This window comes from Vanellus vanellus, assembly GCF_965231255.1.
Source record: "Vanellus vanellus genome assembly, chromosome: 2".
NCBI classification, from domain to species: domain Eukaryota; kingdom Metazoa; phylum Chordata; class Aves; order Charadriiformes; family Charadriidae; genus Vanellus; species Vanellus vanellus.
In genome coordinates this window covers 103,056,342-103,072,016 of record NC_138906.1, presented here as the reverse complement: position 1 = coordinate 103,072,016, position 15,675 = coordinate 103,056,342, and the positions used below count along the sequence as shown (strand labels likewise).

General features: G+C 38.9%; 1 protein-coding gene across 1 annotated transcript in view; it reads left to right on the top strand.

Annotated features, from left to right (window-relative positions):
- LOC309686498 (dynein axonemal heavy chain 5-like) overlaps positions 1-15,675 on the top strand; it is a gene marked incomplete at its 5' end in the record, with an annotated part of 184,441 nt that overhangs the window by 25,694 nt on the left and 143,072 nt on the right. Inside the window, 10 exons of the mRNA XM_082499206.1 lie at positions 1,788-1,883; positions 2,623-2,796; positions 2,890-2,979; positions 3,745-3,900; positions 4,877-5,016; positions 10,610-10,761; positions 13,992-14,199; positions 14,982-15,069; positions 15,182-15,305; positions 15,411-15,574. Coding sequence (XP_082355332.1) covers positions 1,788-1,883; positions 2,623-2,796; positions 2,890-2,979; positions 3,745-3,900; positions 4,877-5,016; positions 10,610-10,761; positions 13,992-14,199; positions 14,982-15,069; positions 15,182-15,305; positions 15,411-15,574 — 1,392 coding nt within the window. The remainder of the gene's footprint in view (positions 1-1,787; positions 1,884-2,622; positions 2,797-2,889; positions 2,980-3,744; positions 3,901-4,876; positions 5,017-10,609; positions 10,762-13,991; positions 14,200-14,981; positions 15,070-15,181; positions 15,306-15,410; positions 15,575-15,675) is intronic.

Sequence of the window (15,675 nt, the reverse complement as noted above, 5' to 3'; positions counted from 1 at the left end):
TTTTTTTTTTTCTTGAGCTTTAGCCAGCTTGCTTTGCAGGATTAATAGCCTCACAATAGAAGTACTAGAAATGTTGACTTACTCTCCTGCCTTCCTCAACTGTATTCTGCAACTGTCAGAAACTTTCCTTTGAACATTTAAGTCTAGAGTACCTTTGGCATTCTTCTTACTGGCTCATGGCTTACATTTCTGTAATACTTGCTGTGTGGTTCTTTTCTGAAAGAGAACATTTACTGTTAACTGGAATTTGGAGGTGTTTAAAAATTGTGCAGCTTTTCTACACCTAAATGGTTTGAGCAATATATATTATGGACTATCTTCCCAAGCTTGTGGAGCACTTTCTTTGAGAGGAAGTTTGCATTGAACTCCTTTTGTAGGTCCTCAGTATTCTGGGCTTAAGAAATATAAGAAAATAAGAGAAATTATTACAGAGAAATAGCCAAATTACTTCTAATTAGGAGCTGTCAAATTTGATAGCCCAACTTATGGCTGCTCCAACACTTGGTTCCTAAGCCTCTGTCCTATTTGCTCCCTAGTCTGGTTTGGTATTCTCTAGCCATTATATGTGACACACACCCACACAGCATGCACATTCTCCAGTGTCTCTAGTTGCTATGATCCATAGTTCCTACTCTGGTTGTTGATGCTTAGACCTCAATACACTCTAGTCTCTCCAGTTGCTGACTCTACAGGTGCACAGCCTCCAGTGACCCATGGTCTCCATAGAATCATAGAATGGGTTGGGTTGGAAGGAACCTTTAAAGTTTATCTAGTCCAACCCCCTCTGCAATGGGCAGGGACATCTTCAACTAGATAAGGTTGCTCAAAGCTGCATCCAACCTGACCTTGAACACTTCCAATGATTGGGTGTCCTCAGCTTCTCTGGGCAACATGTTCCAGTGTCTCACCACCCTCAGCTCAAAAAATTTCATCCTTACGTCCAGTCTAAATCAACCCTCTTTTGGGTAAATTTAAAACCCTTACCCTTTGTGCGATCACTACAGGCCTTGGTAAAAGTCTCTCTTTATCTTTCTTATAAGCTCCCTTTAAGGTCCTTTCATTCTTTTACATGCTCAGGCACACGGAAGAGAGAACCCTTTCACCCAGGAAAGTGCTTAGAAATGGAGATAAGTAAGAAGATAAGACAGACTGTGCTGATCAGGTCCAGGACATGGTCAGACAAGTGTACTGACCAGCAACCTGTTCACATGTGACCAACTCCTTTTATCCCATCATGCCTTCATTTTCCCACACCACATTGATCCCTGCCTTTGCTTCTTCTCTAACTCCCATAATATGTTTTGTATAGTCCCCAAATGCTCTTCCCTGCTAAACTGTGGTAAGTCCCTTATCTCCTAGGTAATAACCTCCCTTAGTCTGTAAGGTGCTCTACTAGAGAGCCTGCCAGTTGGCTTACCTTGATGGGTTTCATACCTGGACAGTGAGCTGAGCGCTCCCCTTTGGCAGTGCTGGGAGTACCTGGTGAGTGTGCCCGGTTCACTCTGATTAGGTCATTAGGTTTTCTCTGCCTGTCCTTGTTCCTCTGTGCTCCTTTGTGTTCACGAAGAGGAGGCTTTAGTCACATAACCTAACACTTCTTATTTTTTGTTTGATTTGCTTAGCAGGTAAATGCCTTTATTACTCTTGTTGTTCCTGTTCTCTTTAATTCAGTGCTGAGCACATGGAGTGGACAGTTAAAAAAAAATCCCCCAAAACTTCAGGGAAGGAATCTTGTATGAAATGAAAGAAGCACTATAGATAATTTTTTTTCTTTTACCCTTTTCTAGTTTGAAAAAGACTACCTTGAGTTTAAGAACCAAATTGCAGCATTGTATGACTCCATACAAGAATTTGTGGACTCCTGGTTTGAGAAGACCGTAACTGTAAGTAATTTTACAAATGCAACCCCCTTGTTCAGGTTCTCAGTAATGCTGAGCACCCACAGCTCCTACTGACCTCCTTCATTACTGCCAGTGTTCTGTACTGTGCTGGTGGCTGCCTGAGATAATGCAGGAGGACTTCAAGCCTATTACAAGTGTTCTAAAAGTCACCTGCAGAAGTACTGGAAGATAATGTTCATTGTTACTTGGTGCCAGTTTTATGTTCCATCTTTCCTTACCAATTTTATAGCCCTAATATTTTTTTTAAAGTTTATTTTCTTTCTTCATCCTGGTGTTCCCCATGCTTCCTGTTGCATTTCTAAGTTATTTCTATTGGACTGGTAGGAGTTTATGCCATCTGTTACCTTAATGTCAGTATTGTTCATTGGTTCAGGCCCTGATCATGATATGAGATGCTAATGAAGCATGAGTAAAAGTGTAGGTGTTCTACCACAACTGTTTGCAGAAAAAAAAGAGTGAGGATTTGAGACTCGGAGAAAAAAAAAATATTCTATTATACTGTAGTGGTAGCAGTTTCTTAGTTCATACTATGGTAAATATATTATATATGGGACAAAATACAGAGGTAAAAATCACTAACTTGTCTGGATGGACTTTTCTGTGTTTCTTAGAAAACAACTTACAATCTTACATGACATTATAAATTAAAAATAAGTTTATGAAAAATGACTTTCTGAAGTATTAACATCTTCTGTAGTAAATGTTCCATCCTCCTTTGTAGACTGAACAGATGCTGGTACTTCTGATGAAGCTTGAACAAATAGGAGAAAATCATATTGATCTTAATGAGAAGTATACCATTGTCCTTCAGCAGTACAGCCAAGATTTAGAGTTTGTTCAAAAACTCTACCAGAAGCAAAAAGAAAATCCACCTACCCCACGTAATATACCACCAGTAAGAATGAAATAAATGAGAGAGAAAAAAGGCTTTGCTTCTTGACTGTTTTTAAATTAATGGAAATATAACCTCATATCTTCTGTGTTTTAGGTAACAGGGAAGATTATGTGGGCTCAGCAGTTATACAGAAAAATTGACCATCCAATGGCATTCCTTAAAAAGAAAACCGCACTTTTGAAGGTTGGAAATTAGCAGAGGAGGATTTATGCTAAGCTTTCAAGCATGTTATTTACAGACACATGATTTATTTTTATACTCCTAAGCTCAATTTTCTAGCAACTTGTGTTCAAGCTCATCCAACAGGATAGGTCTTAGTGTTTGACCCAGGATTTGAATTCCTTTTTGCAGCATTATTATTCTGCAACTGAGGATTGTTATTATTTCCCTTGAGACATTAAGCTGATGACTTAGGCTGGTGCTTTGGTCCCTTTTGGGGCCTGACTCATGTTAATCCTGATAGCAGCACCATTGGCCATGTACCTAAGCTTACAGCCTTCTGTCTGCTATGCTCTGTAATGAAAAGGACTGAGATATTTAACCTCAAACACTAGCCACACTTCATGAAAGAATATAATTTTTATAGCTTTCTCAATGGGACATCAGTGCCTTGTATAGATCATAGCACAGACTTTTTTTATGGGCAAGACTGGGAGGAAAAATCAGGAAAAGAGTTATGTTGTTTAGAGCAGTTAAATACTTCTTAATAATTGAATTCTTAAATATATTTCTATGTTTCTGTGTCTTACCTTATCTCTAAAATAGCATAACTTAAAGCTTTCTATTTGTTTTGTTGGTTTTTTTTTTTGTTTGTTTGTTTTGTTTTGTTTTTTTTTTTTTCCCCTATGGTGGTGAGGAAAAGCCTAGTGGAGTACATTTCTACTATGTTAGACTCATTGAATTGATTAAATGCTGTTTGCTCCTCCCCCCCCCCCCCTTGAATTACAGACACTGGAAATGAAAAAGGTTGTTAAAAGCTACAATAAAATGGCTGCGGTTCTTTTGGAATTTGAACTTATTTATCATAGAGCTTGGTGCAGGTTTGCTGACCAGGCTAGAAATGCTCTGTGTGCTTCCTTACTTGTCAGGCACCCAGAAACCAAGGTAAATATCATTTATTCTTTCTGTTACAGTTGCATTGTTTAGCATTACACGTGCTACTTTAATCATGCCATGGATAGCAAGCACAGCATTAAAATAGTCTTAATAGGGTTAAAGAAATGAACTCCTCGAATTGGTATATTTTTTGTCCTTTTTGTGTATATTTATGGTACAGACTTCATCATGTCTCTTCTTTGTAAGGCTCCTGCCTTATTCAGGGCATAAAAGAGGCAGTACCCAGCAAATACATATCTATTATTGACTTATCTGCATCTTTTTAGATATTGTTTCATGTTTTATTTTCTATGTTAACCAAACTTTTAGCCAAGAAAGGAATTTTTAATAAGATCATAATATTTTCTGTAGTCATCAACATCACTGTGTTGAGTATATTGCAATCATTCATTAATTTACTTTCAAAACTGCTTGCTGAGACAGAAAATCTTACCATTCTTACTTCACAGATTATTTTTTCTGTGGTAGTGCAGAGAAATTATGGTTGAAATGTGGCATTTTTTGAACTAACGATTCCATAATGGACAACTAGAACCTATTTTTCAAATTTATTTAGCAACTTAATAGCATTTAGTGCCCTGAAAAGTGTACAGAGATTAACCTTCACAACATTTCTCCCTAGTCTACTGATGGAGAAACTGAGATGAAAAGGCAAATTAGTTTCCACAGACTGTAGCTGCAGAACTACAATTAAACTTAGGAAGTCACAGGAGCCAACTGGTTAGGGCACAGTGAAGGAGAAACAGGAAATTAAAATCATATGGTTGATTAATACTTTGGAAAATCCAGATATTTGTAGAGGAAGATGAAGATCTGTGTAGAAACATGGCTATCCATTTAAAAAAATCTTCTCCAGTCATCTGCATCTTGTTATATGTTCAAGTTATATCACGCTACATGTAACCATCAAACTACTGCCTTATTTTCTATTTCTTTTTTTTTCCACCTGTACTGCTACATGAAGGAATTCCTTGTGAACTTGGACCCAGTGGTCCTGGAAGTACTTTATGAAACAAAATACCTGAAAAAAATGCATTTTGAAGTTCCAGATGTTGTCCTTGGCTTGTGTGCAGATGAAGAACAGATTAAAAGACATCAAATGGAGTGAGTGAACACTTTTTGGATTTGATTCTCATCTGCAAACAGGAATCCCTAGCTTTGAGTCTGTTGCTTATGCTTTTGATTTATTGTAATTTTTCTCTTTGATGGAGTTTAATTGAAATTTAATTGCTTTCCCTTGCATTTCCATAGTAATATTGGTAATAAGCAGTTGTTCCTATTTCCAGAAATATTTCATTACTAGAAAATGCCTACATGCTTTTGTTTTTTTACTGCAACAGCTGCTCTTTAAGTGGGGCTCCTAGGTACTGCTAAGGCATCTTTGCACTATAACATAGGCATTACACTCCAAAATATTGCAGTTAAAATCTAAAGCTTTTTTCTGTTAGGAAAACAAACTGGAATTTACCACTTGATTAAGGCACAACCCAAACATTTGTATAGATAATACATCACCTAAGTTATAATTTGCTCTCTCGTGTTGAATATCTGAAATAACTTTTGTCGATTTTAAATAATTTCTTTTTGCTTCTTGTAACAGTCCAATTCTGTTCTGGAAGAGTTCTTTTCATTCTTAGGGATGCTGATTATTAATTCTCTAACTGTTGTGGTTTAACCCCAGCTGGCAACTAGAACCACACAGCTGCTCGCTCACTTCCTTCAATTGCAAAGGGGGAAAGAATTGGAAGAGTAAAAGTGAGGAATAATTTGTGGCTTGAGATAAAGACAGTCCAATAGGTAGAGCAAAAGCTGCACACACAAGTGAAGCAAAACAAGAATTCATTCACTGCTTCCCATGGGGAGGCAGGTGTTCAGCCATCTCCAGGAAAGCAGGGCTCCATCACGCATAACAGTTCCTTGGGAAGACAAACGCCATAACTCCAAACGTTCTCCCCCTTCCTTCTTCTCCCCCCAGCTTTATATATTGAGCATGACTTCATATGGCATGGAATATTTCTTTGGTCAGTTGAGGTCAGGTGTCCTGGGTGTGTTTCCTCCCAGCCTCTTGTGCTCCCCTCCCCCCCCCCCCCCCCCGACTGGTGGAGCGGTATGAGGAGCAGAAAAGCCCTTGATTACTTAGCAACAACCAAAAACACGAGTGCACTATCACACTTTTCCCATCCCAAATCTAAAACATAGCACTATAGCAGCTGCTGGTAAGAAGGTTAACTCTATCCCAACTGAAACTACAACACTAACTCACTAAGCAAGGATGATAAGTCTTAAAAAAATCATTCTTTGCAAGGAGTGCTCTCTAGGTACATTTTAATTAGAAATGGACAAAAAAGGACAAAGTCCAAGGAGTTTCATAAACACTTGAATTCAACCCCTCCTGCCTTATTCTGTATTCAGAAAGCTTTCAGTCTTTCACTCGTATAATACCACGTTTTTCATTAATTATCTGTGGAGCGTTTTAGGACCTGAAATTGCTAATGTGCAAGGCTACCTCTGTGTTCTACAGTCCTCTAAAAAGCAACTGCCCCAACCTTTGCTGTCGTTGTTGGGATGGACACGACACTGAACATCAAGTTGCAGCAATCCGATTTCTTTATTTAACAAGCAGTGTAGCCCTTTGCCCTTCTGAGTTTACAATCACAATAGGGTTAGTGGACATATAACTATTGGCAACTCCTCCGAGTCCTGCCACTCCCAAGGCATTGAAGGTTAATGGCCAAGTAACAGGCCACTCCCGTAAAGAGGTGCATTTGTGGGCGTTGATTAGATACTCTTTGCACCCAATAGACTTGTGGCTTTCCTGTAGAGCCAAAACCACCATTACCACATGTAACATTGTTTGTTCGTGGAACACAATTTTGAAATGGGATTAACTGAGCAAGTCGAGTTCCCTTCTCAATAGTCACAGGTGGTGTAGCTGTTGATACCATGGCACATATTTGACCTGTGTAATCAGCATCAATCACTCCAACATGTACCATGAGGCCTTGTAAGGTGGTACTAGATCTTCCTATCAGTAAGGCACTTAAACCTTTGCCAGTTGGTCCCCAAGCGTCCAGGAGCACCTTGTGTACCTCTTTCGTACTTATTGTCACTGCGTCGGCAGTGGATACATCTATCCCGGCTGCCCCTCTTGTCTCTCCTGATAGCCTGTCACAGAGGGTTGCTCTCGCACTACTCCCAGGAACAGATTGTTGAGGTGGGGTATTTGTGTCTGCGCACACCCTTTTGTGCTCTTCTTGCAGTTTCCTGATGGTATAGGTTGCCCATTAAAGTCATATTTTGAGTGACATTGCTTAGCAATATGTCCCATTCTTCCACATCGATGACACATCATGCTTGCAGCACCTCCTGTATTCTGCTTTTGAGGGCTAGTTCTCTGTGGCTTCTTTCTAGGGCACTCTGCTTTTACATGGCCTGACTGACCACACCCATAACATTTTAGGCTTTGCACATGCACTGCTGCCATTGCTGTTCTAAGTGCAGTCATTTTATGTTCCACAGACCCAACTTTAGCACATGCAGTTATCATTGCCTCTAAGGTGGGATCACCTGGCAAAGCTTCAATTATTTTTTGGCAGTCCGCGTTTGCGTTATCTCGGGCTAGCTGTTTCAGTAGCATCTCACGGAGATGAGTGCCAAACACCTGTCGCTCAATGGCTGCCTGCAGTTTTTCAACAAACGGAAGAAATGCTTCACGAGTATCTTGCTTAATAGTGGTATATTTTTGTTTTGGCTCTGCCAACTCGGCAGTACGGATTAATGATTCAATTCCTACTTGCTTCACTTGTTCTAACACAAGGGGGGGCCATTGCGCTTGGTGCTGTGGATTATTAAATTGACCCGTCCCTGTTAATACTTAAGCGCCATTACCATAGCAAGGGTCCCCTTGCGGAAACTGTAAGTTAGCCACAGCTTGTGCCTCAGCTCTTTGTTGCCAAATGCTTCTAAAAACTGTTAACTGTACCGGCTGAAAAATAATCTGAGCGAGGTGTTGAATATCATAAGGAGTCATCGCTTCTAAGAACAGCAATCTTATGAGTTGCATTACTGCAGGAGAGTTAGGGCTGTACTGAGCAACAGCTTTCTGCAAATCCTGAATCACTTTCCAGGAATAGGGCATATGTTCATGGGGCTGCCCTGATGCAGGGTCATTATATACTACAGGAAAAGCAGCAGGCTCGGCAATTTCAGTACTAGGAGACTTGGCATGAGAAAGTGAAACAGGTATTTTCTCTGACAAGTCCCATTCACCCAATTCCATCACTTTTTGCTTCACCTCCCTACAAAATCGGACAGGGTTTCAGGGTTTAACTGTCACTTGAACTGGTGGTAAGTCCCAAGTTCGGGGATACTTTGAACAACAGAGAGGACCAAGGGGGAGGCGGGGCAGAAGGGACAGAAACTGGAGGAGAATTGCCCAAGTTGACCAAATTGCTTTCCTCCTCATCATCCAATTCAGGGGGCAAAGGTGGATAAGGGAACAGTGGATTAGGAGGTTCACAAGGGATAGGCACCTCCTCCGGAGGTGTCTTTTGGACCTCTTCACTGCTCTTGATTTGGTCTTTAGGCAATACAAATCCCGATTGGTTAGCACCTTCACTTGCAACTTGGTTGCGAAGTAATACATATTTATATTGTTTATCTTTTGTGTTCATCGGGAACAGTCCTTTATTTTCCCGAGCAGCAATCTCCTGCCCCTTTAAATTTTCAACATGAGGTTTAGAGACAAACGGTGCAGGGGCTGCATGTGGACGGCTGTTCACTCCCTCCTGCTAAATCTCTCTGCTCCTTAAAGTTCTTCAATGTCTCTAATAAAAGTCACCACGTAGTTAACAACTCAACAGCCATTTTTGAGCCGCATGTAGCTTCCTCAAATAAAGTCTGCCCTAGCTTTGTCCATTGCGTTATACTAAATGCTGTAACCGATGTTACTTCTACTTCCCGTTCTTTTCCCCACAATAGCATTTTTTGCAAAGTCACTTCAGGGAGGATTACACCTTGCCGTTTCAACAACAGAGTCCATGTGGAGAGTATAGTCTGCTCCTCCTTAATTAACTTCCCTCCCATGTCCCCAGTGGCTCACCTACTACAGGTGTCTTCTTAAATATGATCCGGATCCATCAACAGCTCTGCCTGCTGTCCTCAGCTTCACTGGGCTCCGTCCCCACGACTATTTCCAGTTGTCTTCTTCCTTAGAATCACGTCGGGGCCACCAGTTGTCATTGTTGGGACGGACATGACACTGAACATCAAGTTGCAGCAATCCAATTTCTTTATTTAACAAGCAGTGCTTTTTTATATTCTTTTACCCAGGTGCTTACCTATGCATATATTCTAGCATTCTACTTTTGCCTGATACGCTCTCACATCACATGCTGTTCATGCTCTGATCAAAGCCAGGATGTTTGCCAACTCTTATCTTTTTACTTAGCTCTTCTCAGGACTCCCCAGTCTCTTCAAGGGTACACAGATATCTGCTCAAGGTCAATGTTAAACTTGCATTCTGATCCCTCGGACCAGCTGAGGTTTCCCACACTTTGCCATCCAAGAGAAACAAAAAAGTAAAGAAAATGTTTGCAATAAAAAATAATCCAAACGTACTTTCTACTCTAAAAAAGACTTCACACTGATTCCCCAAGCAAAGAAAGAATACTCAGAGACTGTAGATTTTTGCTTAAGGAACACTGGAAAATGGGTTATCTCAGTATATGGTTTGTAACAATGATGTTCAAAGTCATGGTTTTAATCTGTGTTGTGGCTCCAAGGGAGCCTTTGGCAGAAAGCACCAGGGGAGACTCAAGGTCGACCCCTAGGATTCTGGAGTCGAGGATATGTCATGTAGTAGCCCTTGGTCCATTCCGAACTGGATGGGGACTCTTAATCTCAGGGTCGTCGGTTCAAGCCCCACATTGGGCATCCAGGCATGGTATGCAGAGAGGCTCTTGCTTATACTTGTATTGCTATCCCGTCCAGTTGGAGCCTTTGGCAGAAAGCACCAGGGGAGACTTGAGATCGACCCCTAGGATTCTGGAGTCCAGGATATAGTTAGAGAGGCCTAGCCGCTAGAAGCGAAGTTACTGAACAAAATTGGTTCTGTTTTGCCTCAAACCAGGACATTCTGGCACAGAACACAGCTATTACTTTTTTGCAGCGGTTCTTGTAAGGAGCTCATTATGTATCTGACTTCTGAGTTGCATTTGCTTCTAAATCTTGTTTATGCAGCTTCATTATGTAGGTCCATTTTCATGGAACTATATTGGTAAGCCTTGATTCAGAATTTGGCCTCTTTTTCTTTGGACTTTGGTGTCCAAAGTGGTTTGGATCTCGCTTTTCTTATAAGCAGTGTCATTTTGTTATGTGTCTTGTGAGTCAGGAAGAAGGGAACAAAAATACCCTGTTTTCAATTTCCCAGGGATTTTTACAGTAATTAATTTTCCTTGGAAGAAAGATTCTCTAAATCAATCCCAGTTACTTTACTGGAGGTACTTATTTCCCCAGTCTGGTTCTGCTGTTAGTGGGGAGAAAGAGGCTTAGTTTGATCTAGGAAGAGCTGGGAAGAGTTCTTATTTTTAACATGGGGTCAGAACTTGCAAATTTTATTAACAGAAAATGTGTCCAAACTTCTGTATGTTTCAAATATCTGAATCAAGCACATTCTTAACATGATCATGTTTTACAGACTCCAGAATCTCTTGAACAATTACAAAGAGTGTCTGAATGGGATTCCTGTTATGCTGAAACCACTGATGAAACCGTTCATAGGACAAGTTGAGGATGCCCTTACTCTGGGCCTGACGCAGCTGTCGTGGGCTTCTTTGAACATCAATAAATGTACGTGGTAGGAGAAGAAGTGGTGAACTGTTGATGCTCTTAGGTGGTACTGGCCAGATATTTCCTTGTCAGTTTTAGGAAGAACACTTCATCTATATGAGGGAAATACAGGCCAGGTCCCTCCCTCCTGATTATGGAATTAAGTCAGACATGAGTAAGGTGAAAATGTGTCTTGCTCTAAACTGTGGTGATCATGCTAGGGCTGTTTAACAGCTGTCCTTGAACAGCCCTTGTTAAGTCATTTGCTTTACCAGGCATATCCCTCCCCTCCCTGGTGATGCCCCTTTACCACTCTTATGTCCTCCCACGTAAACAACTCACCCCTTTTTACTCTTGTGATAAAGTAGAAGCAAAATCACTGTAGAATCACAGTTTCTTGAAATTTGTCATAATTTCTTAATCTGACTAAATGTTATTGGTCACTGTATTGAAATGACTTAATGATGAGCACAGTGAGAGAATAAGTGCTCTGGTGCTAAAAAAATGTAAAAACATTACAGTAGTTATAGCTCTTTTTTGTCTTTTTTTTGTCTATTTTTGTCTATTTTTTGTTTATTTGTTGTCTATTTTTTGTCCTTTTTGTCTTTTTGTCTTTTTTTTTGGTCTTTTTTGGTCTTTTTTGGTCTTCTTTTGTCTTTTTCCTTAAGAAAGAGGCTTTCTGGCTTCTCACTTTTGGAAAATAATTAGTGTTGTAAAAGGATTGGTTTTGGTTACCCCCACCCCTCTCAACTGATGGATTATAAATTCAGTTGATGAGAGTACATTGAAGTCACTAAATTGGGTAGTTTACAGCTGTGTAACTAAGTAAATAGTTTGTCATATTTGACTGCTATCCATATTCCTGTATTGATAGCAGGGTCTCTCTGTAAAGCCTTGACTTTTGAGCTTTCCTGCAAACTTCCATGACTAACATTGCATGATATTATCACGTCGTGTTGGATTTCCATTTTTGAATTGCATACATTTTAATTTACTGAGCTTAAGCTCTTGCATCATACTTTTAAAATTATCATGCCTTTTTACTTCTTTTTCCCCTATCGATATCTCTCTGATCTTTTTCCAAGTAAGGGACCACATAATGAAAAAGTTAAGAGCTCTTCTCATGCCTGCATTCTGTTTTAATTGCTCTGTGAAAAAAATGTGTTTGTGGACTGACCTGTTCACTTTAGGTAATTATAGCTCTACTGCTACAAGAATGCAAGACAAGCGAATGGACTTGGAGTACTTTAATAATGTCTCTTATCTTTTCTATAGAAAAATCTTCATAACTTATCCTAAAGGTGATGTGTCTAAGTTCAGGGTTGAAATTAGTAAGATATATATAGTATTTGGAGATTTCTGTTCAAATCCTAAATTTTTCTAAGAAAACTTGTTTTTAATCCCCAATTACGCATTGAGCTTTTTCTACACAACCAGTAAGATACAATTTTATCCCTATCAAATACAACATAAAATTCATTAGCTGTTCTAAAAGTGTCATTTAAATGGATGTGTATAAGACCATCAACAAGACTTTTATGTTGCAGTTCTGTGAGAAAACAATAGCTCATGCCTGTAAATCAGTTTTCAGTTGAGGTAGACTGATGTTAGGCTTTCACTTTTCTTCTTCAAAATGAAAAGCAGCAAGATAAACAGGAACACATGCAGCCCAAATCTGAACAAGGAATGGGGCGTGGGTTTGTGCAGCTGTTCACTTGTGACTATGCCATGTGGCTCTGACCAGTGCTTAATGCAGGGCTGGCCACCTTTTAGCTTTACTTGACCTTTGCCTGACCAGAGCACAAAAAACAATGGCAAGTGGTTTTCATGTTTGTTTTATAGCTCTAAAATTAATTTTTGTGTTTGGTTTGCATAGTTTAGTAACGCATCATAGGAAGGTCTTTAAAATATTAGTCATTTATTTATTCATTTAGGTACTCTCTGCACTATGTTGAATATCTGAATAGCTATAATTCAGGTTTTAATTTTCTTTGGATCAGTATTTGCTCTGATGGAAATTGGCCTTTTTTACAAGGTAGAGGTTATGCAGCAAGAGTATCTGGCCTACCTCCTGTTTTCTGCTGCTGCAGCTGGAACAGAGTCGCTCCTAGAAAGGAATGCTTTTCTTGATTGTATGCATCATGTCTTTTTGAGGATGTGCAATGTCTAGCATGCCCAGAATGTATGTTGAACACTTACAAATTAGCCATTGGTTCAGTGTATACAAAATAACTCTGACCTGCCAGTGATGCGCTGAGCTCACTATGCATGAGCTTAATGTCTTAAGTGCCTTATTTCCATCTAATATGTCGAAGTATGGGGCCCCATGGTTGCCTTTTAGACTAAAACTCTGGAGAAAAGGTGAAAAAATGGATTCAGAACTACCTAATTTATATATTAAAAAAAAAAACCAAAACACAAACAACTAAGGAATCGGTTGGATTAACTGTCCATTTTAGTCAATATAAAAGACTAGCTCCATCATTAACTTCCTAATAGGAATAAATGATGTTTTCCACTTAAAGCTTCAGCAGTTGGACACCACTGTTACACTGCTGTATCTTAGATATCATAATGATTTCTTTCTACGTACAATAAGAAAGAGTGTTGGCGATTCAAATGATACTGTCTGGTAATAACAAATACAAAGACAAAGGGTGTCAGGTGACATATTTCTTTCTTTTTTGCAACGAAAGTATGAAGGCCAGGAAAAGAACTTATCCATTCGATTCAGAAACAGTAAATTTTACCTAGTTTTATAAACACATCTGTTAAAAGACTCAGTTTATCTCTTTCCAAAGAAATTTAGGTCATATGCACGAAAGAAGAAATATAGTGGTTTAACCAGTATGTAATCTTGGCTGGAGGAATCTTAGCCATTAAATTTATAACTTAAGTACAATGATATAAATACCGGATTTCCCTGTGGATTTATGTAGAAGGACTGAAATACTTTTTGGTCAGTTGAATCCTTTCTGTTTTCCACTGTATTTTGTTGATTCTTTTTATTACAATGTTCTTTAATACACAAAAGAAGAGATACTTTGAAGGCTATTGTACTATTTATTATAAAATAGTTTCATTTGAAGACTCCAAAGTACAATAAGTCCAACATGTTTTTGTTATATACAATATAATTGCATATTTCATTGTCATTAAATCCTCCTTTAGTTGTAACACTGGCGGGGGGGATGAGGTTTAAGTGGTCTGTATTTTGCATGACTTGTTTTCATTTTGTTTTTCTTGCTTAGTTATTAAGAATGTTTATAGTACCCTGAGGGAGTTGGACTATGTAGTCAAAGAAGTGGCTGATACCCTGGAATGCCGAATTGAAAGAATTCTGGAGGATATGTCGAACACTGCTCTGATAATTTTGCCAGAAGATGAACCTATAGATGTGCTCTCTTTCCTGGAACAGACAGAAAAACTTGCTATCTCTACTGCTCACAAACTGTCTCAGTAGGTTTATTCACTGCATAGATTGAAGGCCATATTTGGGAGGGATTATTTAGGTATTACTTTATTATGAATAGAGAGTTTAATTTTAAAATTTTACTTTAACAGAATACTAGTCTAAAGCAAAATGATAGTCTCAGGATCCAGGGAGAAAATCTCAAGTATCTTGAATACAGTTGATGTCAGATTGCATCTGTAGTGTTTAGCATTTCATACTTTTCTTCTTATGGCATTGTAGTCAGTAGCAAGAAAAATGAAGATGGATAAGACTTGAAATCTCATCCCCATGTTAATTGCTTGATTCTTAGTCCTAACTTAAGACTTCCTTTTCTTCCGGTGCTGCAAATTTTTTGGCCTGTGCTTATTTTCCAGGTTATAGCAGAATAGTTGTTCAGTGCTTCTCCAAAAAGATATTCATGCTGACTGTGCAAAATAAGATACCTTTTTTTTGTTTTATTTTACTAATTCTGATTTCACAGAATATCTCACTGTATCACCATGATAAACCTTTTTTATTAACTACCTGGAAAATAAATTCCTTTAATTATTATGACGTACAGTTGAATCAGATATAATAGAGTCTGACAAATGGGTTTCTTGATAGTCTGCACATCTTAATGTCTTACATTCTCTGTATGCCCAAGCAATAGGAACAAACTGAAAAATATGAGGGTATTTCCCTGCACATACAAATCCTCAAAGTGCAGTGGGACTGGGGGTGTGTGCCTGGAAAGCAGCAAAGAGTGTTTTATTTCCTGTGGGTAACTGTAAAGTTGTTTTTGTAGACAGAGTCAGCAAGTGGAATGCTCTGTGTATGAACTGGTAGATATTCTTGAGCGCAGGCTGAGAGCAGATGATGGGAGAACTCTGGAGGTAAGACCTCTACAGGGTAAAAACCTTTTATAACCTAGTCAGATACTTTGTATTTCACTTACATGCTGCATAATATCGTTATTTTCCTAAGAATTTCCTTTTAACTCTTCAGGATTCATATGCTTGTACACATCTTGACGTGAAACAGAAAACACGCTGCCAAGAATGCCTGTCCTGTAGTTACTATAATCTGATAGGACAGCTTTGTCAGAAGAATACTGACTCCTTGATCAGATGTGAGTCTGTCTTTTTCTGATATGTTTAGTTTTTTAATATTTTAAGATTTTTTCCCAAGCTTATTGTGGTAGAAAATATAACCTCACTTAAATTTATTTATTTAGGCATGAAGATTTCTTTAGAGTCCTTAAGACATCGATTGCGTGTTGTTGACTCTAGGTATCAGATGACCAAGTTTGTAGAGACACAGAGGGTTCCTTTGTTCAAATCTGAAATTCAACTGGCTATTCCAAATGTTGTCTTGAGACCAAGTCTTGAAGATATTCAGGTAACAAAATAATTGCACATCTCAGTCATTTATGGTAAAACACTTATAAATTCCTTTTTTAAAAACAACATGTGCAAGTTTAATCTGGTATAAGAATGAAA